The 25,296-nt window shown below is 45.0% G+C and overlaps 1 protein-coding gene and 1 non-coding gene across 2 annotated transcripts; one reads left to right on the top strand and one right to left on the bottom strand.

Moving 5' to 3' along the window:
- Positions 1-1,244: 1,244 nt before the first annotated feature.
- Positions 1,245-7,882, top strand: LOC146173224 (uncharacterized). Its single transcript, XM_084583222.1, has 3 exons — positions 1,245-1,322; positions 5,173-5,944; positions 7,238-7,882. The coding sequence occupies exons 2-3, from the start codon at positions 5,175-5,177 to the stop codon at positions 7,695-7,697; spliced, it is 1,230 nt and encodes a 409-aa protein (XP_084439348.1). The 5' UTR covers positions 1,245-1,322; positions 5,173-5,174; the 3' UTR covers positions 7,698-7,882.
- Positions 7,883-24,005: 16,123 nt separating this feature from the next.
- Positions 24,006-24,079, bottom strand: TRNAT-AGU (transfer RNA threonine (anticodon AGU)). Its single transcript has one exon. It is a non-coding gene; the product is annotated as a tRNA-Thr (tRNA).
- Positions 24,080-25,296: the final 1,217 nt, after the last annotated feature.

Raw genomic sequence — 25,296 nt, 5'->3', positions numbered from 1 at the left:
CCGAGTAACGCACAGTAAGGTGTAGAGGCTGAAGGAACACTACGCACAATCACGCCTCAGTCATAGCCATGATTACAAGCCATGACGCAGCACTTCATTGAGTAGAGAACAATAAGACCTGCAGTTCTCGAACTTGTCTAAAGACTACGTAAAGTCACACACGTTGTCATGACTGACAGGAACTGTGCGAAGTAGCTTGAGTCAGCACTGCCGAATTTTTCTTATCCACGTTTGAAAATCTATATTTATAGCTGTTGCACCAGAGTATGTAGAACCCGAGAAAGAGTCCCATGAAAGAGCAGGCACGGCCGTGTAAGCGAGGGCTGTCGCTAGCGCCTTTCAATCACGCGACCGAAAAACGCAGGCAACCGGAGACTGACGCGAGGTGGGTATGCAGCAGCACGTACATGAATGCGAGAGGATCTGGCTGAGTTTCATTTTGCACTCACATCCTGTCGCGAACCAACCTGATACTAGCTTGTACTCACCTCATTGTGTCTGACGCCGTGGCGAGGCGAGGCACTCTTACGTCTACAGACGCATCTGCCAGCCTGCCCAAGTGAACTCCACTTTATAATAATCAATTTACCAGTGACACTATGAAGTTGCGATTTTGACACGATCGTACGGTGAGTCGATAGGTTCGGAGTACGTATACGTATTAGACGTTTCAAACCAGAAACAGTCTCAAAAAAAAAAAAAAAAAAAAGACGCCGCAGGTATTCTGAGATCTACATGTCGTCGCGTTAACTTTGGAGTGCAGTGAACATGCTGCTTTGACATCGAAATCACAGATACTCATAAATATCCTGACTGTTCACTAATCATGGAGAGGTTTCAACTAGTAAAAGTGTAGCTTATTTTTTGATAGCGGCGCCCACGAACATTTTTCGACAAACCAATGGGACACTTGAGCAACTTGAGCACTCTTTGTGAGGTGACCAATCAACTCACAAGACGCGCGCACGCGCGCCTGTCTGCTGTGCGACATCAGTGCGAGTTAAGGAACCCCAGGTGGTCGAAATTTGCGAAACACGCACGCACGCACACGCACGCACGCGCGCGCGCAAATACCGTCACTAGCCACTGTAACGCCACACACTGGAGCAAGATGTTTCCTTCCTCCATCCACTGGAGAAACTAATGTTGCGCCATCTGTCAAGATGACATCAAAACAAAACTCACAACGGAAAAGTCTAACCAATCGCTGATCGTCCCACATCAGACGCGGCGCCATTGCTCCATTGTACGCTGCGCGGTTTGGCGTATCCCGCCACTGATCCCGCTGCTAGCTTCCCGCTCTCGGAGTTTCAGGAGCCCAGGTAAGCGTACCGCGAAAGACTTACGGTATTTCTTCCTGTTTTCTTGTCATGATGTCCTGACTTGCCTTCGACACGCGCCGTGCTCGCAAGCAACCTAACGGACTGACTACGCTTTTGACGAACTAAAGATTGTGCCTCGCGTTGGTCCCGATCGTTCATTTTTGTTTCCATTGTTTTCTTTGTAGCCGATATAATACGCTCTGTAAATATTGTATCAGCAGAAGACGCGGAACAAGTTGATACGATGTGCATACTGACAATGTAGACCATTTGAGATGCAACGTGAGTGTGTGAAGTATTTTCATTATGTATGTGTGCCTCCATGGCGGCATGCCATTTCACGCGTGCAGCGGTTACGAGCGTCATGTTCAGGTGCCTGTTTGATTTCGTTACGTATTGGTGCTCGTGTTTTGGGCACGTTTTTTTTTTTCTTTTTCTTTTTTTTTTTTTTTTTCAGCGAGGCAACTCGGATAATTCCTTTGCTGGTTTCGTTTATGCATTTGCAATTCGCTTTGGAGTTACCTAGTGATGTTTCGTCAAGTGGCTTTATGGACTCTGGTTACCGGCAGTTAGACGTCAGGCGCGCCGTTCTGAACAATTTTTTTTTCTATTTCTTGGCGCTAATAAGCATGCGAGGCGGAGAAGGTGTAGGCTAAATGTATCATAATAATAATAACGCGCACAGGAAAGGAGCGGTTTCTATCACACACGCTGTTGTTTAGTACTTTGACGTATTCTTGGGGAGGGGATACCGGACGCGGGTTATGCCGGCCTATGTCGTGGCGGCACTCTTGGCGTCCGGGGGTTGGGGAGATGGGACGTGGGGAGGGGTGGGAGGGGGAGAGGGTGCACATATTTGGTGGACATCTGATCGCGCCGTGAGGGGAGGAAGGTGAGAGTGAAAGATGTATCAAAACATTGCTTCTCCAAGCCTCCCGCTGTTAATCATTTGTTACTTTCACTTACTGCACGAGAACCACTGCTCAGGTAGGCTTTCCACTTCGACGCATTCATTGTTTAGGGTTGCTTCCTTGAAACGCTTCAGGAGACGGAAGGTGGCTGGTCCTGGCCCTGATGGGGCTGGGAAAGGTAGGTCACCGCCGCTTGAGGCGGGGGCTAGCCTGCCACCGAATATCTCTTATAGGCCGGCATTGCACCCGCCACCACATCGTAAGTGGATGACGGCTGTTGCTGCGCGCGTCTTTCTCTCCCTCTTCTTTTTCTTCTTTACTTTCTTCTGTCCGCACCGGGAGTCGTGGCGTACTCTTGTAATACAGCTGCTTGGACGGGCTGGCGCCGGTAGTTCTGTGCCGCGGTCGTCCCATGTTGACGGGGCGTCCGCGCTAAGCGAGGCGTCCATATGGTCGCCCGGGTGGAGGCCTGTGGTGGCCAGGTCGCCTAAGGAGGAACGGACCGGCCCAGGGAGGCAGCGGAGGTGGCTCAGCTACAGAGCCAGTAGCAGGCCCGTGCATTTTCTTTTCCTTCTTCCTACAGCCACAACAACAACGACGTAACGTCATCTTCTTCGCGCATGTTTTTGTTTTTTTTTTTACATGCATTGGGGTTTTATTCCTTGAACTCGCGCGCGTGTGTACTGAACGCGCGCGCGTGTGTACAGCGTTTGAAGGGCGGGAAGTTCTTTTCGCGTAATGATGGCTGACCACATGAAATATGCCGATAAGCAAAATAAGGTGGAGGGGACGATAGGTATGACATTCGATGTGTGGCGTGTATAGAGCTGCGCAAAGCTCCATATATATTATGAAATGCACCGTAGTTGGGGCCGGATGTGTTTTGGCATTGCGCTGCACAAGGCTGCTTTTTAAAAGCTAGCCTCCATTGGAGCGCTGCCACTTTTCAATCTCATGAATTCTTGCTGACTAGCCGGACGCTGGGGACAATGCTCACCGAGATGGCCGCTGCAATGGATTGCTTGTGCCTGTGCGCAGTAGTCTATATCGTTGCACTTGATATCTCTGCGATTTCTGCTTTTTGGCTACTTCGAGAGTTAGACGTATTTGTTGCAGAAAAAAAAGAAAAAACAAATGGCATGTTCACGCGGGAACTTCACACAGCTGTGACATATGGTATTATGTTTTGTACAGCATTGTTTTCTAACGCAGTGCTTGCTGAGTTCTACTTAGCAGTTCCATATGCGTTAATTGTTACGGATGGCCTTAGACTTAGTTGTAGCAGTAGTAGGAGTAGTATAGTAGCAGCAGCAGCATCATCATCGCCTTGCGGTCAGAGATTGCTTGCAGCTTGAGGCGTTTTCTATTCTGTATGAACAGTGTCCGTAGACAAAAAGAAATTTTTTTTTTACAGAAAGGGGGGGGGGGGGGGGGGGGGGCTCATTAATTTTAATTAATATGTGTGGTTTCTAGGGTTAACGGTTGCTACTGCAGTTTCGAGAGCAGGTCGCCTAAATGGGATTGCGTCGAGGCCACGGTGGTCAAGGCTAAACTGGCCTTAAAAATTGTGAGGGTTTAGCATGGCTTGAACCTTTAGTGATACGAGTGAAACTTTGTGAGTAGCCGGGATAAGCCCTTGTAACCGCCTTTACAATCCGCAATTTTTTTTTAAGCGAAAGGCTTCACTATACGCCAGGTAGTTCGAGCCGTCGGGTATGCACAGTTTTCACCTTGAGGGAGATTTAGAGGTCAAACTTCTGTGTTAAGCCTGGTGGTTGCCATGTGATTTTCGGGCACATTCATGCAGGCCACCCAAGTGGCCCGTGACCACTGTCAATGTCACGTGACCTAGTGGTCGCCATGTGACTGGGACATAGTCACGTAGGCCACCAAATGGCCCGTGACTACTGTCAAGGTCACATGACCTGGTGGTCGCCATGTGACTTCGGGTTCGGGGCATAGTCACGTAGGCCACCAAGTGGCCCGTGACCAAGGTGAAGATGTGCCGTCGGTTATGCATGGCTTTCACTTTGAAAGAGATTAGGGGCCAAACTTCTAAGCCTGGTGGTCGCCATGTGATTTTGGGGCAGTCACATAGTCCAGTGGCCTGTGACCAAGGTCAAGCTCACGTTACCTGCTGGTCGCCATGTGACTTTGGGGTATTTGCCGCGAGATCAACATAGAGGTGGCGCCACCATCGCTCCGATAGTGGGGATCGGCAGCTGGCGCGCTTGCAGAAACGCACGTAGCGTATGTCTGCTTCCGAGCTTACGGCGGGTTTGTTGGCCAGGAAAACGCACCTTGTGTAATGCATTTGCGATTTACTGTTTATAGTGTTTATATATTGCGGAAAGAAATTCCTGGATTTCGCCAATGCAGCAATATATATATATATATATATATATATATATATATATATATATATATATATATGCGCGGATTTTAGGAAACCACCCGTCTTTTAGATTTACTGGTATCGTTTTGCACGCTTTTTGCGTTGTACGGCGCTCACAGGCCTGATACTGCTTGGGCCTGAGCATGACATATCGCCTTTTCAACAGCGTGCGCGTGTCTTATACGAGTGCGACAGGCAAATTTAGTGTCAAGCCCACGGAGATACAAGATTCGTGGTCAGACGGCGTTGCCGAAAGACCATTGTTGTTGTGGCTGTAGGAAGAAGGAAAAGAAAATGCACGGGTCTGCTACTGGCTCTGTAGCATTAGCCACCTCCGCTACAAGTTATCTCTGACTTCTTTCGTGTCTTAAGTCTTGAGGGTTCGGAACTGTATCCGACTGTAAACATCAATTTGCACAATGTGTTCACAGATCTCTCTGAAATTTCGATCTCGGTACATTCTTATTTGTTCTCCTGCGGTATTGCTTTGTTCTTTTTTTTTATTGTCACATTTAACTAACCTAAATCGCCGTTCTCTCCATAGCCATGGACAGTACTGTTGCCAACCTGGACTGCGCATTCTCGCTTGTGGTATTGGAGGACGAAAGCGGTCCGGGCCGTACTCATACAACCGTCACTCACTACGGCTGGAGTGACGTCATGACAGTCAAAGGCTGCCGGGAGATCCTCGCGGGCTCGCAGTATCCAGACGAGGCCACACGCCGCTCGCTCTACGCCTCCTGGCTCCGGGTGGTCGCCTCGGGCCTCTGGCGGAAGGACTTCGACTACCTCATGCTCAACTGCGTGGCAGCTACGCCGTCGCCGTCTAAACCCTCAGAGGCGGCGCTCTTCGCTGACATGTTCGAAGATGCGTCGGACATGCACGTGAGCGAGAACCTCGTCTTGAAGGGGCGCAGGGTTCCCACTATGTTTAGGGTGAAATCGTACGACGTCGAACCTCTCCCAGAATCCTCGGACTTCTTCAGGTTCATGGCCAACCTTATCCGGAAGGGCAACCGAGAGGCCCTGGACGAAGCCGGCATGATTATTGGATTTTTCAGCCTGGCCATGGCAGCGGTCGTAGTCAAGCCGCCCAAGAACGTGCAGGACTTCCTCGCGGGACTGATGAAGAGGGCGCTGGCGTCGGCGGTGGTGCCGACCACGTTTGCCGGGGAGATTCCCTGTCTCAGGAGCAGGTTCCTGGCGGAGCTCGCCAAAAAGGCGGACTCACCCTCCGGCGTAGTGAAGCCCCACATCGTGCTCCTGGCCGCCGGGCAGTACAGCTACCACACCAGCACGGGGGAAAGGTCGCCCAGGTAGTCTAGCGCCTCAGTTAGTGGGTGTTACTTATACCAACAGCGCTTCGCCTCACTTGGCGTCAATTCAGTGGGTGCTGGATCAGCGTGCTGACACTTCAGAGGAAGGCCGCGATTTGTGTTAGTAGCGAGTCATAATTTTCACACAGCAGAGGGTTAGTAAACATGACGAGAAAAAAAAAACATTATTCGATTGATATTTGCTGCTAAAAGCAGTTACAGAGCTCTGCAGAGTAAGCAGTCGAACTTTCCATCAGTAGGTATATACTGACGCAAACCTCTTTGTTGCCATATGTAATGGAAGGCAGCTTGCAACTGCTTACGTGCCCTGAAAACATTATTCCGCCTCAATCCACCCTTAATTGACCGTAGTTTACTGGAATCCATCATTAATCTAACGGAGTGCTACTTAATACGACGCAGTTCGCCCTTAATTCCACGCTTGATGGCACGTGGGCAATGACACCAGCTTTGCGTCGTTCTATATATGAAAGGTGCGCCAACCTTTGTAAATTGCGCCGAACTACATGCTCCGAACTCGCTGCTGTCGAAATGGGCGGTGCCGGACGCCGGCAGTTTGCAGCGTTCTTGTTTGTTCTTGCTGTTCCAAGGTGCCGTTGAAGCCCTTTTATAACGAATATATCACAGAGAAAAAAGGTATAGAATCGTTGAAAAAAACTATGACAAATATTTTCTACTTGTGTCGTAAACATCAGTTCTGTCGTACATTTGCCGGTAGTCACTCTCTCCCAATTAAAAATAAACGTCACTTCTCTCCCAATAAAAAAAAAACTAGCAGGGTACAAAAATCGAGCGGAGGTCGGTTGGCGTTGTCTCTGAATCTATATTTCTCGATTCCGACTATCCGGCCGAGTGGACCTGGTGCAACGGTAATTTGTTGGTGTAATTCGAATTAACAAAGTTCTATTTCTGCGTAAACGACACGCTGCCTGAACATCACCATCAGGCAAGAGAAGGAAGCAGGTCTTTGGCTCCGTGCCGTGTATTTTTTTTTTTTTTTTTTTTTTTTTTTTTGCTGTAGGGGTGCGGTGGGGTGACGGGAGGATTGGAAAAGTTAGCAGCGGCCCTGCTCCATTGGACGGCGACAAAGGCCGTCAATTCCCTTTCTTCCTCAACTTTCGCTGTAGAGCCACAGAATGTTATGCGCGCAGCTTTCTATCTTTTTTTCCTCAATTCCTTCCCTCGTGGCTTTGTTCAGGCGACCACCGAGCAATGAGATAATTACATCGCATGCCTTTTCCTCCAAATTTATTTTTTATATATTTTTTTCAGGGCTGACGTGAAGTTTTTGGAGGAAGCCTTCATCGAACCGGCAAGGCTCGCCCACCTCGAAGTGGTGGAACTGTTCTCCGACGTGCAAGATAAGGTCGGACTCGATTCTTCCGAGCTGTGCCAGATTTTCGCCGACGACGCACCGGACACCGTCTCTGCATCCAGCGAGCGGGTCCGCAAGTTCTTGGAATGCGCGCGGAAACCGACAAACGTGACCCTTCCCTGGTGCCGGGCTGCCAGCAAATGCTTCGCATCTGAGCTGGCACTGAACGAGAACTTAGATTACGCCTTGAGGCTCCTGGCGTTCCTGGCGCCGAACCCCGAAGACCAGCTCTGGAAGAAACGGGAGTATGCGAACATCAGCGAGTCCCGCATTCAAGATGCTCGGAAGTGGGCAAGGAACTTCAAACGCGCCCTACGCAAAGGAAAGTACGGAGACCTCCCCAACTGGAAGCCATGAAGAGCTGGATCGGCAAGGATGCTTCCTGCAGGGAAATCTTAGAATCATCATTTACCTATAGCTACGCGGGCCGCAGCTGTTTTTAAGCGTCGTTCAAGTTTTTACAAAGACAACATCGCGATGATGTTGATATATTCGTTTTAAAGGCGTAAGCACCTTTGCATTCACTAATAAAGAAACGTGTTTCCTGGAAGCTGTACCGTGATTTACTTTAAAACCATTGGAATGGTACCAGGAGTTTCAGAGAAAGCCGACCAATATTTTTTTTTTTTTTTTACTGAAAGGTATTGAGACGGCGTGTGTAGCACTATAGTGCATATTTTTGACAGAGGAGGAAAATGTCAAGTGTTTTTGAGCTGGGTAGCCAATTAAGATTAATGACTTCTTAACGCGATCAGGAACAACGACGCCATTCCCTATCTGGGAAGAAAAGCGACGATAGCCACCACAGTTGACCACAACGCAAGAGAGGTGACCAGCTCATTGGTCCAGATCAATAAATACGTCGAAGATGCCGAGGAAATCGCAATCGTCTTTGTAGAGAAACACACCAACAACGAAAGAAGAAAACATAGCACTCAGCCAATCCCAAAAGGCCTGTAGAGCTTTCCACGCGGGGGAGGGGGCGGGGGGGGGTACGCAGACTGGTGCACCAAGTAATGGAGCAGGAAAACAAGATTGGCACAGCACACGGGCGCCTCCTCGTATCGCCTCCATCGAAACGCAGCCGCCGAGGTCGGGGTCGAACCCAGGTACTCTGGTTCGATCCCGGCCTCGGCGGCTGCGTTTCGATGGAGGCGAAACGAAGAGGCGTCCGTGCACGTTAAAGATCCTCAGGTGGTCGAAATTACTCCGTCGCCCTCCACTACGGCTCCTCTTTCTCTCTATCCACTTTCACTCCCACCTTCCTTCCCCTACGGTGCGGTTCAGGTGTTCATAGAAACAAGTGTGACAGATACTGCGCTTTTCCTTTCCCGTGAACCAATTATTATTATTATTAACTTGAAACAATTCTGTGGATACTCTCGCACGAGACAGGCGACGGCAACGAGGTGGCCGACTGAATAGGCCGAGGGCATACTTTTTGGGGACCTGCACCAGTTGCCCCAGGATCGTCAACCCCTGTCACATACGTTAATCGAATGCTTCAAATCATGGAAGAAAACAGTCCGCAAAGCCACACAAAGAACTCGGCAGACAGGAGGCAGCAGCCTGGAGGAACACACAAACTAGGACAGTTGGATACTCTGATTGATTCAGGTATTTTCCAAGCTCCAAGGCGCATGGGACGGGAAGCGAGAATAGATCCAATCAGCTATTTTATTAAGTTCAATCATTAAGATATGTGGTGGTATTTTTATCGCATCGCATATAGCAAGTTTTATTTTAATCACTTTTTTGCCCATGACGCGGGCAAGACGCCCTGTCATATTTAGCACCGGTTGCTGATTGGCCTCCGGTGTGACGACGTCAGTCCTGCTTGACCAATCTAAGTTTTCTGGGTCACTGTTTCTGGACGACGATGGCTTTCATGGGACGTATAAGTATTTATTGCCTAAATAAATAACTGAGCTGGATTGGTTTGCTAGAAATGCATTCCAGGGCGGCGCGCAGCAATGGTCTGATGTTCGCGGTTTATTAATGCAAAAACCTAATCAAAAGAAGGCATGTCGCCAGCCGTGGCGATTGCTATCGGATATCGTATCACCCGAACTGCAGCCATCAAAAATAAAAGGGACAGGGAGAAGATAGCGATACATACAGAGGGGAATGATAGCAGGAAAACTTGTACACTATTTACAAATGTCTGCAATTTTTGTTCGTCGGCCCAGTGTATGAGCGGAGGGTAAACGAGGAGCGCGTTTTTAATCACGGGTATCTGTGCTTAATATGCTTCATAAAAAATTTTGCGAGGAATTACAGACTATTCATTATATCTCAGTATCATCCGTTTTCTTAACCTTTTGCGCATGCCCTGCAGTGTCCCTTTGAAGGGCAAGTCCGGAGGTTTTTCGACATTCGAATATTCTGATAAAAATTTTACTCTAGGCTGTACTCTCCGCCCTGACGCATTCTACCAAATTTGGGCGCCGTGCTGTAATTCGTTCGCGCGCAACACGATTTTAAAATGTGCAGGTTTCGTGGCTTCTTTTGAGACTACTTCTGCGGGCAACACTGCGTTTGTGACGTCACAAATAGTACACCCGCGTGGCTTACCGCGTTAGTGCCCCCGCGTGATCATGAAATTTGGAGACCTGTTTTGGGCTATCTCAGACATCTTAAGTACTCCCTCATGATTTCCACACTTTAATTCTACCACCCAACGCGCTTGCGAGTGTTTTTCCAATTCTATATGTGACGTCTATTTTTCATCGACTGGAACATCGTTTCTCGCCATGAAAAAAGTTTCGGTTTCGGTTTGCTGTTTTTTTTTAAATGTAGTTCTACTTGGAATTTCTTGGAAAGCAATGCAATCAAAAACTCAAAACGATGAAAAAAATCACCGGAGTTGTCCTTCATAGACTTTGCTCCTAAAGGCAACTGTACTGTGTCTTTTTAAAGCAGTTATACTGAGTGCTTTTATTGCAGCACACAAGAGTCGAACAGACTGCTGCTAAAAATTACAGGATTGCACTTAAAGCAGTAGACACCTAATTTTGGGCTCGTATTTTATGTCGGACAAGAGTTTACTGTACAAGGATTACCACGTGAATTCCCCTACAACCAATAAATAATTTTGTCTAATCTGTTTCAGTTTCGGTTTCAGCAGCCAAACAATAGTTATGACGTCAGTCTAGATCACGTGAGGGATGAAAAACAGCGATATCGGTCCTCTGTCCTCTGATTTCACTACATCGTTATTGCCAAAGGCAGCCCTACTCAAGAACAGGAATCACAAGTGAAGAGTCGACAGGGATTATATTGCTTTTTTTTTCGTTCCACGCATCATCTAGACTTGATTGTGACGTCGCAGACATCTCTCGGTTGCTGAAACCAAAACTGGTGAGAAAAGAAATTTCAAATAAAATTTTAGCATTGATAGGAGAAAACCATGTAGTGATCCATATACAGGAATGTCTTACCCATCATTAACATATAATGCCACTAAAATTTGGTGTCTATAATGTCTATACCCTTTCAAGTCTGCTGAAAGCCTTTCTCTTCTCTCTCAAATTCATGATGTCACACTATCACTATTATCACATCACTATCACCAATCATCATCATCACTATTACTATCACCGACTATGAATATATATACTAGCACCAACTATGATCACTATCATTATATGCCACCATTGCCACTTTATCACAATCACTAACTGCATCATCATTTTTATCATTATTATCATCACCATCACTGCCACTATCCTAATTATCACCATAATGATCATTACCACTATCATCATCACAACTATCACAGCTATCCTCATTGCTACTATCACCATCATTGTCATCCCCACTATCATCACTATCACTAGCTGGATCACTATTATCAGCAATAATACTGCAACTATCACTTACTACCACTATTACAAAATATCATTATCACTGCTATCACTGACTGCCACTATCACAACCATCACTAACTACAACTACCACATTTTTCTGCCATCACTTACCTCAAATATTATTATCACAAATACCAATCACCAGTAATAACTGCCATAACTACCATTAACCATATGGTGTGACCATATACTATTATTAGTTTTTAGTATACTGCTACAGTAACTTAATAACTTTAATGTTCACTATTAATTTACTATCATTAACTATAACTATCACTATCATACCAGTAGCATGTATATTTCATCATTATACCTACATTACTACCTACCTCTTACCCCAACTACATGATGATTGGCAGTTCATGTGGACACACCCAATCCACATTCTCAACCAACACTTTTGCCAACCCTTCTGTCCATGCCACCCCCGGCCCAAGAAAGACTTCTACCTCAATATTGCAGATGATTTAGCAAAAGTGGCCAAATTCTATGTGTGTGTGCTAGCATGTCGCTTTTGTTTTTGCTTTCATTTGGAGCCTAATCCTTCAAGGTAAGGCGAAATTGGTGGCTGAGTTGTAGTAGCACAGTAACCAAAGAAAGCAATGCAAGAGCGGTATGTTCTGGATCCAGTGTGCAAATAAATGTCACTTCGGCCGCTAAACGAGTCAGCATTTAGAGCGTCAGTATAACAATATATGTAAGGAATTATTACTGTATAAAATAACAAAAGGTGGACTGTCACATTTTCACAAGTCAAACATTCAATATAAATAATTCACTGGAAAAAATATGAGACATTGCACGATAAGAACCAAAACACATGAGTAGTGTTCAGTTTAGATAGAAATACATCGAGTGAGGGGCTGTTAATGGTATCATTTGGTAATGCATTATACTCCCAAACTGACTGTGGGCAAGAAGTGTCTAAACATGTCAGTGTGAAATACAGAATCTGCCAAATATTTACACTGTTTTGATGCGTCTTTCTTTTTTGAGTAAAGGGGACAAGTGCTGGCAAACATAATTTCAGTGCTTCACTCAAAAAATGATAGATTAGCTTCATGAATTTCAGGTATAAGAAATGGGTTCAGGAACTTGGGGTCCATAGGAGAGTCATGTCTTTGGTACCTAGCTGTTATAAATTGAACTGCCCTCCTCTGGAGGCTCTCTTCGATTTGTTGTTTCACATATAAGAACCACCATATAATGTTATATCCAAGTATCGAGTGAGTCAAGAATGTGTAATCCAGTAACTTTGCAGCAGGGAAGCCAGACAGAATTGATCATTTCAGGGAGAAAAGTGCACTGAGTGCTTTACTGGTTATAGAGCAAACCTGCTTGCTCCACTTTTGGTAGAAATACATCAAGATATTTAAATTCATCCACTGATTTTAGTTCTGTTTGATTAATTCTATAAGTGAAATTAAGTCTTTTTTCTCCCTCATCACTGGCATGCATACTATTTTTTCTGAGTTAATGATCATCTGTCAATTTCGACACCCGTGCGCTATATTAGCCAATCCGTTGTTTAGATGAATGTAGTCATTTTGGTCCTTAATTTCTTTATAAATAATGCAGTCATCTACAAATATGAACTGTAGGCATATGTGTTATGTGGAATATCATTTATGCACAATAGGAAAAGAAGAAGCCCAAGTGCAGTACCCTTGGTACGTAGCCTGGAGAAAACTTAAAAATAGTTGGAGGACTGCCATTAATACTGGACAACTTGGTATTGGCCAGATAAGATTTTATTTTCTTCGTTATGCCATCTCATTCCCAGAGTTGTATCAAGTTGATATTGCAGTTTTGGGTGAGATACGCAGCCATAGGCTTCAGATAGATTGAGAGAGATTGTCGACTTATCCATTCTTGTCGATAGTTGATGACAGATCATGAATGATTCCTATTACTTGCATAGTAGTAGATAAACTCATTTTAAAGTCATGTAGTTTAGGATTTGATAAATTACATTTTTTGACAAAGATAACAATGTGCTTAAGAATAATGTGCTCAAGTATTACCTGCAGTAGAAGTGAGGGGTACTGGACAAAAGTTGGAAGGGTTGGAAGGATCGCCTGATTTTAAGACACTGCAGATACAACTTCAGCAATCATCCAGTCAATAGCTATCTCATCTGTTTCTAAAGACTTTGTATACACATGCAGAAAGTATTTTTATGCTAATTCAGTGCATGTTGTTTTAATAGCTTATATAAAGTTTATGAAGAGAACATTGCTTCATGTTGAAAAAAAAGCAATAGCCAAGAGCTCTCCCACAGAGACCAGTAAAGCTCATTTGTTTGCACTGAGCATGGTTTGAAACCAAGTAAAGTGGATAATTGGACTAATTGGTATATATGCCATTGATTATGAGGCAGCACACCAGGAAGCACACAGGCAGAAAGGGGGTCAGCGCTTGTTCTCTTTTCTTTCTATGTGTTTCCTGGTGCGTTGTCTCATTATCGTTGAAACCCGGGCTTGGCACAGTCTTGTCCTGTTTAGATTAGTTTCTTCTGCAGATTGCGAAGGTCGAATCGGCTTTAGACATTGGGTTTTTGTGAGAATGCAGAAAGTTCTGCAAGCGCGGCTAAATACACATTCTCAATCGATACAAAATAATATGCAGCCCATACATGAGACCATGGCCAGTGGACTTTGATACATATACTCACAGTCTAATTGGAGAGAGCAAAGTTTACTTACAGTCATTCACTCGACATGTAACATTTTGTAAACATGGTCCTTTTCATATCCCTTTGGTAAATAATTTATAGGATAAGTTAAACTCCCAAAATGCACAATGACTGCCAAAACCTTCACCACACAATGCTGTGAAAAGAGAATGCCACACATATTTAGAGAGTGCCTGAAGCATTTAGGTGAAAATATTGTTTTCATAGTTCTTCAGCTGCAATCAGCATGTGAGTGTGCTTGAGTAAGAGGCACTACGTTAGGGCTGCGTTCTTATGTGTCTGCACGTGACGACATAAATTTGACATCTTTGGGAATGCCATGGCACATAGCTGGCATTCATGAGGCCTCTGACCTAAGTGGATGCAAAGGTGGTTGGTCAGGGTGCTTTCTTGAGCAAAGCTCTGGCGGCAATCATTGCACTGGTATAGTTTGTCACCTGTGTAGATGCAGATGTGCACGGTAAGGTGTCCTTTGACCCTGAATGCCTCGCTGCAATAGCTGCACTGGTAGGCCACTCTCCAGTGTGAGTCTTCTGATGCCTCGTTAAGTTGGTACAAACTGTCGTGGCATAGCCATACTCAGAGCGCACAACCCAATGCCTCCTAATTCATGATTTTTGTTGAGAAAAGCTGGTCTACCCTCATCAGCAACCGAGCCTGCACAATCAAGTAAAGAATGTGTTTTGCAGATATGATAGGTATGCACCAATACATTGATATTAGCTGGCCCAAGCTTTGAAGAGCGGTAATGATTGGTGATGATGCTTGAATTTGGGCAGTCTGTGGCTTAATTCACAAGTCCAGGACACTTCATATCTGCAAACATAAAGTGCGCTTTCCAAGTTGTCATGCATTTGTTATCAGCTGTACAGCTAGTAGTAAACCTGGTGTACTAACAAGGCTTCAAGAGGCTATGAAATATTGGAAAAGGAATTAAGCATATTGTTCCACAAACAAACACATATTCTAGGCTCAACATTTGTACTATCTGTCCAACTGCTGGTCCAAGGACATAGAGTTGCCCAACATGCAGCAAAAAGACAGTTCTGAAGCAATACATAACTTCATTATGCACAAAGCAATGAAGGCCACACCACCCTGTGATCATGGTCAGTGACTCCTTTACATCATTGTTCAATATTCACAAGTGCAGTCGAAGCTACGCAGTTGTTAACACTAAAATTTTCATCCTATCTTGTATATGTTCTTTGGTGACATGGTTCTTGCCAAAATATCTCTTGGAGCCCTTGAACAAAGCATGCAAACCACACGGACTGTAATGTAAAACAAGCAAATTGCTGATTTATATGCAAATCACAGATGATAGACAAACAGGAAGCCTCAAATAAAGGTGAATCTAACAAACTACATGGCATGATAGGTGGCATTTTATGTCAGCAATGAAAAGTGCTAAAGAATAGAGTACGAAGGTAATCTCCAATGCATGGGGTTCTTTAAGGAGTAGTGTTATCATACTCAAGTGTTTTTTTTTTTTCATTTTGGCTCTAGAAATATTTGGTTACTATAGTCAGGATTTTGTCACATCCTTGGGCTCATCTGTTGAACATCTATGACACTTTAGAATTTAACAAATGTCAGCATAAAAGACACAGTTGTTGAAATCATGAATGTACAAATTAGTGATAATGTGACATTTCTAACTGAATCACTATTGCAGTAAAATAAAAAAGAAAAGGTTCCACCAGGCATAAACGAAGGCCTAAAATATTACAAAGACTGAGTGCATAAGTAATTTGGAATTCTCTTTCGTTTCCCACAAACATTAAGGAAAACTATTTTTTGGATTTAGAATGAAAACATTTTATTTTGTAGTGGGGGCATTTTTATTGTGGAGTCAAGCTCTGAGTAGAATACCTTGCCGAAAGAAGTCCAGCCACGAAAACATTTTCATATTTAACCATGTGTTTTCTATTCCTAATATAACACTACAATGGAACCCATAAAGAGAGGAGAATCTTTTGATATAACTGGCACAGCTACAGAGGAGCATTGTTTCCACAATTAAGCAAACAATGCCAAAGACAAGGATGAAATGAGAGGAACAAGATACCACGACTGCCAACTTGGGGTAGAAACTATGCAAAAGAAATGAAAAACACTCATCAAAGAGGTGTGATGTATGGCCAGTGCTAAAATAGCTGTCATAGGGAATCTCTAAAATAAGAGGTCAGTTTCATCCACCTTATTTGTGGTGCTCAATTTACAGACACATAATAGACATGGCAGCACGTCATTTGTTATCCAGCTACTAGACAAATAAGTTTAGCAGAGATATGAATTAGGCTTCACAAAACAGTTTTACACTCCACAGTTTTACTACGGACATTGAGATAAGACGTTCACTAAGGTACATGTCCATCTGAAACAAACAATCTATTTGCATGATTACTGCAGCATATATAAAGATGGAATAGCAGGGATTCAAACTGCATTTCTTTAACATTGCCAAAGAAGAGACATGATGTTTCATTTGAAGACAGATCATCTTTCTCATTTATAAGACAACATAAATAGAATGTGCAAGAAGAGGTACTATTGGTACTATAGGAAATGTACTACTATAGGTTTCAGGAAAGGTACTATAATGGCTCTTTTGCAGGCCCCATTTATCCTGCTATCAACATTTAGTTGAAAAATTTCAGAAGTGCTTCTGCAGAAGGCTCGGAAAAATGTCTCAGCATTTCATAGTGTATTGTATTTCATCGGGCAGTAGTTTGCAGTATCTGCTTTGTTTGCTGTTCTCGCTTCTTTCCACCAACTATACAAAAGGCTGGGAGGAAGAACTGTGTCACATGAACAAGCATTTTTTTTTTTCACAATTATACTTCCCTGCAATTGCTTGTGGCAATTTCAAATTTACTTGCAAACAAATATTTATTATGCTTGATAATTCTCTAGTTTAGGGAGGTTTTATTTGCCTTGGGCCCATGCAAGATGCGTTATACCTGTGCCGCAGCAGTGTGCTAACAGCCATCGTTTCGTCTATGGCGGTCCCCAAAGCACGGTTGCACGACTCACAAAATATGCAACCAGCTGCTGCGCTTCTCATAGTTGCGTAATAGGATTGGATCGGATCATATTTTTGCTAGGCGATACAATGGCCCTCTATACGGAAAAAAAAAAAAAAAAACTCGTGTTCAGCTAAATTTGACGGCAAAGCACTGAGGCTGCCGGTGCAGGATAGTTTTGGTGCAATACTTTGTTTTCGAGTTGGATGGTGCAGGGAAAGCAGTTTGGAGCAGAATAAAGCAAACGGATCAGCAGTTTCATCCTAGTCGTGCACTCAAACTTACTGCTTGGAAGATGTTGATCCAGCCTGCAAACGACTGTTTACCTATTGAATGAATGTGAGACCACCTTCGTATTGAGCCACTTCCAAGCTAATTTCCCAAACACACCTTACTTCATGATAAATTAGACCTTTTTTTATGATGTTTCAATAGTCCACTTTCCTTACACTTAACAGCAGTGATGTGCACATACACAAAAGGAAACGTCACGAAAAGCTTCGATTTACTTAAAAGAATTAAATTAAGATAGCAGTAAGGTCTATCTGGGACAAGATTACATGATAAATAGCTAACTGACAAACCAAGCCGACAGACACAGTGAAGTGTAGCCATAAGTGCATATCTGCTATAATGTGAAAGGCGGTGACCTGTTTCAATTATAGCTGTTTGAAGGATATGTGGAAGAAACGCAGCTAAATCGTGTAATATATTACTGCGACAGCAACTGAAGGCTCTGTTTCTCATGCGCACAGCCTGGGTAAAGCAAGACATTATATCTGTGTACGGTTGTCTTTCACAGGATATGACAGCTTGCAGCTGTATACTGCTGAGAATGTGGGAGATAACAGAGGCACAAGTTAAGGGACTAGTGATTAAGAAAGTTCCAGAGTGCACATGCTTAGGTGGATATAAGGGAGTATATCATTCATTATTTCAAATCTACTCCACCCTGGGGATTCATATGGACCCCAGCTCATGCGGGGAATCCGGGAAATGAGGCTGCCCACCAATATGCTCGAGAATTAGCCGGCCGAGCGGTGGCGGAAAATCAGGAACCGGAACCCTTTGGTGAACCAGCCGTATCATACCACGAACTCACTGCACATTACAAAGCAATAAGAAGAACACTCCCCACCCCATAAAACACTGACCAGACAACAAGTAATATGGAGGCAGCTACAGACGGGGACCCTCCCCAATCCAAACTACATATCAAAATTCATAAATAAGGATATGAATCCCTTCTGCCGGTTTTGCGGGGAGAAAGACAACTTCGAGCATATGATCTGGGCGTGCAAAGCCCATAAGCCTCCCTCAGAACTTTTGCCTGACCCCTCTAAAGAAGCTTGGGACAAGCTAAGGTCCAGCGATGACCCTGGCATTCAGTTCAAGGCCGTCGAATGGGCAGGCGTTGCCAAACGTCTCCACGGCCTGCGGCACGCTAGCTGACTTCCCCTATTCCTCCCACTTATTGTGAATAAAGTTTTATCAGCCTCAGCCCTGAACTTTGACCAAGCACTGACTCACTTTTGAGTTATTGATCAATTTGCCTTCACCCTACCATCCGCTAGCCTTTCTGGTTAGCTCAGTTGGTAGAGCGACTGCCCCATATGTGGTTCCATATTCAAACCCCGCAAGGTCCAGACCAAGACGAGTTTTTTTAGCTACGAATCAGGGAGAGCTTTATAGCTTTCCTTTGTAGCTGTACCACTGCACTTAGGTGGATGTCAATATGAGTAAATCAATTTTTTTCTTTTGAAAATTCACAGCAAATCCAACTAGAATGCCAACTGCCATTCCCAGTTAGAGCAGTATAAAAACCTAACAAGTTCCAATTGGTTTCATTACATTCCAAATGAAAAAATCTTAATTGGAACCAAAGGACTTTTTCAAACTGGGTAAGAACATCTTCTGGGACTCATGCATATGTGCAAGCAAATAAGAGACCAGACAAAAATTCCGATTAATACACTTACAGGCACTTGAAGGTCGGTTAGCAGACCAGCAGTCGTGCTTCATTCGACACTCACCTGCATTATTGTACGGAAATAGCTGTTAAGCAGAACATACAACTAAGCCGCGCGCAGACAATTTTATTCGCTTCGGCACCCTCACGACGCACACATGCTCGGCACGGCGCCAGGCCTTTAACGCGAATCTGCACCGACAAACGAAAGCGCACCACGAACGCCGAGCTCAGGTGGTGCCATTCCCACAAGAAATGAAGAGCGGAAATTTTTCTGTTTATATTTTTTATTCGGGGGAGGAGGAGGTGATTTCATTTCATGCGTCGAGGGGAACGTACAAAGATGGTCTGTTGCCGTTCGTTGAGTTTCATTTGAGGGAAAGCCGTGAAGGACAACACTGTGCCCGTTTTACTGGGTCAGAAATTTACCACAAAGGAAGCTAAGCGAAATCGCCTCTTAGTTGGCCTGGTCGCATTACACTGCGCTAGAATGGCACACTGTAATGCGATATTATAGTACACTAAGTCTCATGGTGTCTAATGGTGCCGTCATCGCTCGCTTTTAGCTTTTCCCCGTCCTCCATATCCGCGTCATAGTTACCTTTTTGAAAATCGCGCCAGAAAAGTGTCGCTACCGATGCGCTTTGAACTGAGAGGCGTTGGTTGAGCGACTATCGCCATCTGCCGACAAACGGATGAAATGACGGGAAATATCGGACGTCGGCGGGAAGAGAGCAGGAAGATGAGACAGAATGTAGCGAGCATCTTGACGAAGCGACGTAACGTCGGAAGCTTCGTCATATCTGGTCCTATTGTAATCCGGTTTAATCTTTATTAATTTCTGTTTCTTTTGAAACATCAAGCATGTCATATCATGAGCTGCAATTTTCTCGACGAAGTAGTGCTACCGTTGCCTATAGGCACCTAAATAATCAGGAAATAAGACGTTCATAAGGTCGATTCACACTTGTGACTAGATGAGGACGCGCGACTACCAGTCGCGCAACCAGAGGAGAGGAGCTCGCCACTACCGATGTTCACACTTGCGACTGTCGCCTTCTCGAAAAACGAGTTTGGAGTAGGAGAGCTGCAGGGCGATGACAGCGAACGTCGGTAGCAGCCGCTTGCCAGACACTTCAGCTTTTTCAGGCGAGAACGCCGACGACGAATAGACGGTGTCAATCACCGTGGTGTCAATATAAAATGTTGCGCCTGCGTGAAAAACCCATTTCTCAAAAGTTCATGGTACTTACCGGATAGTCTGATTATCTTTCCAATCTCCTCCCAGGCCATATATTCCTTCTCCCTGCCTTTGAATTCCGGGTGCCGTTTGTTGAAAAGGTAGGGGTATTCTTTAATTGCATTGAGAAGGTGCTCGATCGAGTACTCCGGGACCTCGCTGATTGGTGAAATGGTTTGCGACTAGTAGTCGCGCGACTGGAAATTCGAGCAGTGCCCGATCGGCCCGCGGCAGTCGCTTTTCGACCGATGCGACCATTTGCGACTGTCGCTTTTCGACCAAAACGGTCGCGCGACCGCTGCTAGTCGCAAGTGTGAACGGGCCTATAGGGTGCGAAAATACATACTACGGCCTCTCAATAAAAGTCCATTAATTGTGCTTTCATTGAGCGGCCATCCACAAGTGTTGCAACCCTAAATGCGAAATGGCAAATGCTTCGATCGTTTAAACCGCTCGCTTATTCGCGCTGAAATTTGGCACAGCAGTGAGGCAAGCTTGATGCTTTACTGATGCAAGTGCATCATCGAAACTGGTATTAAAAACGGATAGACGATTGTATGCTATCAGTGTTACAAATTTCAGAGCGATGCAATTTACAGTCAGCTGGACAACGATCTTGCTTGTGGATTGGCCCGCCAAATCGCAAACTCACACTCGTGTATCCTGGCGCGGGTAATTCAAACAGTGCTTTTATAGGGTACTATCAGTCTAACCAGATTAAAGCTCGGATTAAGCGAAATCACTACTATATTAAGGCCAAACTCAATCAAGAATCATTGTTTCTCCCAGCTAAACCGTTAAATTCATAGGGTTTAATTTCGCTCATAAACGTATACCTGTTTTGGTCATATTTAGGGGAATCCCCCAAGGTGGAGTAGATTTGTAATAAGTGAGTAATTACTCATTGCATCCACCCAAGCGCAGCCATACGGCTACAAAGGAAAGCTATACAGCTTTCTCAGAAACTTCGTAGTTAAAGAAAACTTCGTCCTTGGATAACAAATTAGTTCTGACGACTTGCTTGATTCGGTTAGAACTCGGATATTCGCATCGTATATGTGGCGTTGGCAAAGCAAAACAATCCGCGTTGTCCCAGTGATATGTCACCGCTGGTGCCATATCGTTGCGTTCCGAGCTCGGGAATATTATTGTGACATACAAATTTAGAGCAGTTTTACCAGAAGTAGTTTTGATAAAGCATTAAAAGAACGGGAACTTTATTCCGCCCGAAGCATGTGCATATGATTGTGTGTTTGATGACCATCAGCCGCGGTAGCTGCAACGGCGACCTGGGCGGCCGACGTATCCATGACAGTGGTGAAACTTTTCGCAAAACATTTGCGTCCGCTTAATTCTTTCGCCGAATCTCAATGACAGGGTTCATAAGAACAAGACAAGATGACGCCATCCGATAATTGTTTGGTTATTGGCCTGTAGTATGTGTTTCGACCTCGCCGCATATAGAATGATATATATGAGAATGTCCGACTTCTGATTAAATCAGGAATAGATACGTAAAACAAAGCTGGTATAAAACAATACTGCTGGCCAATTATAATTTCTATGAAAAATGAATACAGTCAGTTTAGCTAGTTGGGAGAAGCATTCTACAGGATCCATAGAATTGAGCAGCACTTTCATATCAGACATGCCGCTCGCAAAACTTTTAGAAGCTAGCGCAACGCAGCAGACGTCTCATGGGATTGGGAAGGTTGTCGAGGTCAGCAAGCGGATGCACTCATCTTTATTTATTTAGCTACTCTCAGGGCCGTAGGTTTTAAAAAAAATGAAGAGGAGAGAGGGGAGGGGAATGGATTGAGGTCACGGGAAGAGGATTTCTCGAGATTTATCGAAATGCGGCCGGCTGCCGTACGCACGTGTTTCCGTGGAGGCTAAGAGCGAAAGGTGCGTCCGTGACTTTGCGTGTGCTGTGCTATCGATATGTCTGTCTACGTTAAAAATTTCTGCGTTGTCGAAATTTTCCCCTATGCCTTCATGTGGCACCGTTTTCTCTCATTTCACTCACTCCTTACACTTTTCCCTCACGGCATGGATCAGGGTGGCCCTAGAAACATCAAGAAGTGTGGCAGATAGTATGGTTGCTAGATACAGGTAGTGCGCATCTCTTTTGCTGGATCAGACGCACCAATTGGTTCCACTAAAGGGAACGGTCGTCCTTGGTGACACTTGTGTGATCGTGAAGGTCCGACTCGTTGGCTCAATGCCACGATGCCCCTGCAGGCCGTTTTCGCGTTTGATGCAGCCCACTCCTGTGAGGGCATCGCGCGGCGGTCCCCTTGTCCGTGTAGGGCTCTCAACGAAAACACTCCCCCAGACCCCCACTTGGCCTTGAGGAGGGGAGGAGGCTGACGGAGATGTTGAACGGATGATAATGGATGGGCTGATGAGTTATGTGAGACTGGGGCACGGCACTTTCGGGTGTCACGTCCCCCTCCCCATCTGACAAATCTGACAACGGTAGCGAATGATTTCTAACAATTCACACCACGCGACGCTAGTTGTCCATGTTTCGTAGGGAGGATTGCGCGGCACAGCAGCTGCTTTTGTCTGCTGCTGCGAGTCGCAGCGGCGCACGCGGTCGTCGGCGACGCGTTGTTGATCGTCTGCAAATGCAGGCCTCGGAAGCCTCGACACCTGCTCGATATACGAAGTCGGTGGAAGTGTACACAAGCTTGTCACGCTCTGCGACTGCGGGAAATGTAACCACTCCCAGAACGGCGCGACGCCCGAAAGAATCGATCGTCGTACCTACACGACTACTACGAGACGGTAGTGGCGCGATTTCATTGTCCGAGCTGAAAGCGGCATTTCGGGCGTCAGGTAACGAGGAATCACACGTACACGCAATCTTTGCTCTTAGCGTTTTCCATCCACTTACGGGGATCATTTGCGGCCAATGCTTAAAGTCTGGCTTCCATCGGGGTCTCTAGGGGTTCGAGCCCGACTGGAAAGGGAACTATAAAGAGAGAGAAAGAGAAAGTAGCTGATGGCCTGCTTCCAACATCGGTTTCAGCCATGCGGAGGAATTATTTTTCTTTTCACACGTACACGCAATCTTTGCTCTTAGCGTCTTCCATGCACTTACAGGATCATTTGCGGCCAACGCTTAAAGTCTGACTTCCATCGGGGCCTCTATGGGTTCGAGCCCAAGTGGAAAGGGAAATATAAAGAGAGAGAAAGTGGCTGGTGGCCTGCTTCCAACATCGGTTGGTTCCATGCGGAGAAATTATTTTTTTCCGTCTTGGGTTTTAGGAAATCTTTTAATGGCGCTTATTAAAACTCGCCGCGGAAACAATTAACAGAGGAGAAATTTTCTGAAAGACACTGAAAATAATAAAAAGTGGTCGCCTGCTTCTTATTCATATTCGAGCATGCATTCGATCGAGGATGGTCTCAGACAACACTACTTTAAGCCCTGTTTGCTGCATGTCAAATTCTGGTGATAAATGTGCAATACTTGTCAGAGGTTGACGTGGCTTATCGTTTATCTAGCTAGTCAGTGGCAGCGCCAATTAACTAGGTGAGGGTGGTAGCTACAGCAAGGCATCATGCTTGTTCGGGCTGTTGTATATGAAACAGAGGCACAGATTCGCGGTGGAAGTTGGAACCCTCGTATAGTTAAAAATAGTCGGCCCACGTGTCTTTTGCTGCACGCTTGATACTCTGTGCAATTAGGGCAAGAAAAGCGAAATAGCGTACATGAGACAGCGCTATATAGCTCACTACGTCGTTAAGGAGGAAAAAAGTAAATAAACCTAGCACTGCTAAAAAAAAAACTGCACACAAATGGAGCAGGGCGGACATGTGCTTAAAAAGCAAGCATGCATTAGCGGCCGTGCAAAAGGCACCGGTGGGATTCGAACCCACGATCTCCTGTTTACTAGACAGGCGCTTTAACCAACTAAGCCACGGCGCCAGGCGGCGTCGCATTGGATAAAAATGATTTCCTAATGGTCGTCGCCTTTTTTTTTTTTAGAAAGAGACACAACTGGTCTGCGCTTTACCGTGCCAGCGCCCCATTGGGCTAGTTGGTGCAGTTTAAGTACCAATTAGATTAATTCTTGCAAGTCTGTTCGTATAATGTTGCATGCTTGCTTTTTTATTGTTTTGTAGTGTGCAATAGCCTCGCCGATGCTACAGTATGTAAAAATAAAAAACATAACCTAGTAGCCCAACAGGTTCTACTAAAATTTCATCTTTGCTGTGCCATGGCCTCTTTTCAGTGAGTTGCTGAGATGGTTTATTTGCGTTTAGTATTCCATCCAGTAATAAAGATATAGCCTCCATTTGTGTGTGTCTTTGACTTTTTGCCTCCTCGCCGTTCGTGTCCATTTCGAGAGCTTTTTTTTTTCGCACACTACTACTACTACTACTACTACTACTACTACTACTACTACTACTACTACTACTACTAGTACTACTATTACTACTATTAAACTACTACTGCTAACAGTACTAATACTACTACTACTACTGCTACTGCTGCTGCTACCAGTAGTACTACTTATACTGCTACAACTAATATTACTACTACTGATACTGCTACTACTGCTGCTGACTACTACTGTTACTGGTCCCTTATTTTAAAGGGCTTCTGAGCGACAGGTACCTGGCTTTTTGAAACGAAAGCTTGAGTACGCCACCCGGTGCCAAGATCAGCGCGGGCTAGCATTTGACCTTCAAGTAGCTTCTGGCTAAAATGTTGCTATGCAATTCAGGCGTCCGCGGAGAAAGTGTGACTGACAGCTACCCTACCTTTCCTTTCCTTAAACCGATTTACAATGTCAGCGTAGGCTAGCAACTGACATTCAAGGAGGGGGATGACGTGTGTGGATATAAGTATACTGCGCCCTCCTTTCCCCAAACTATTAGGCCTATAATTATTAAAAAAAATTCTGTGATAGCGCATACATGTGTTGCTCGATTTCTTTGCCTCAATCTATCGAAAAGATGAAACAGCTTATTTGCTGCGCTCAAATTTCGCATTAGGAAGTAACGTAATCGTCGGTAATTTTTTTTTTTTTTTCAATCAGGCAGCGGAGGTACCCCGCCGGGGTGGTGCAGTGATAAGACGCCCGACTACTGCGCCGGAGTACCCAGGTTCGAACCCGACCTCGGCGGCTGCTTTTCGAT

Source organism: Amblyomma maculatum, chromosome 11 (genome assembly GCF_055883805.1).
Source record: "Amblyomma maculatum isolate TAMU_Amacu chromosome 11, ASM5588380v1, whole genome shotgun sequence".
Taxonomy (NCBI): Eukaryota; Metazoa; Arthropoda; class Arachnida; order Ixodida; family Ixodidae; genus Amblyomma; species Amblyomma maculatum.
Note: the sequence above shows the minus strand (reverse complement) of the source record. Positions and strands in the feature narration are given on the sequence as shown.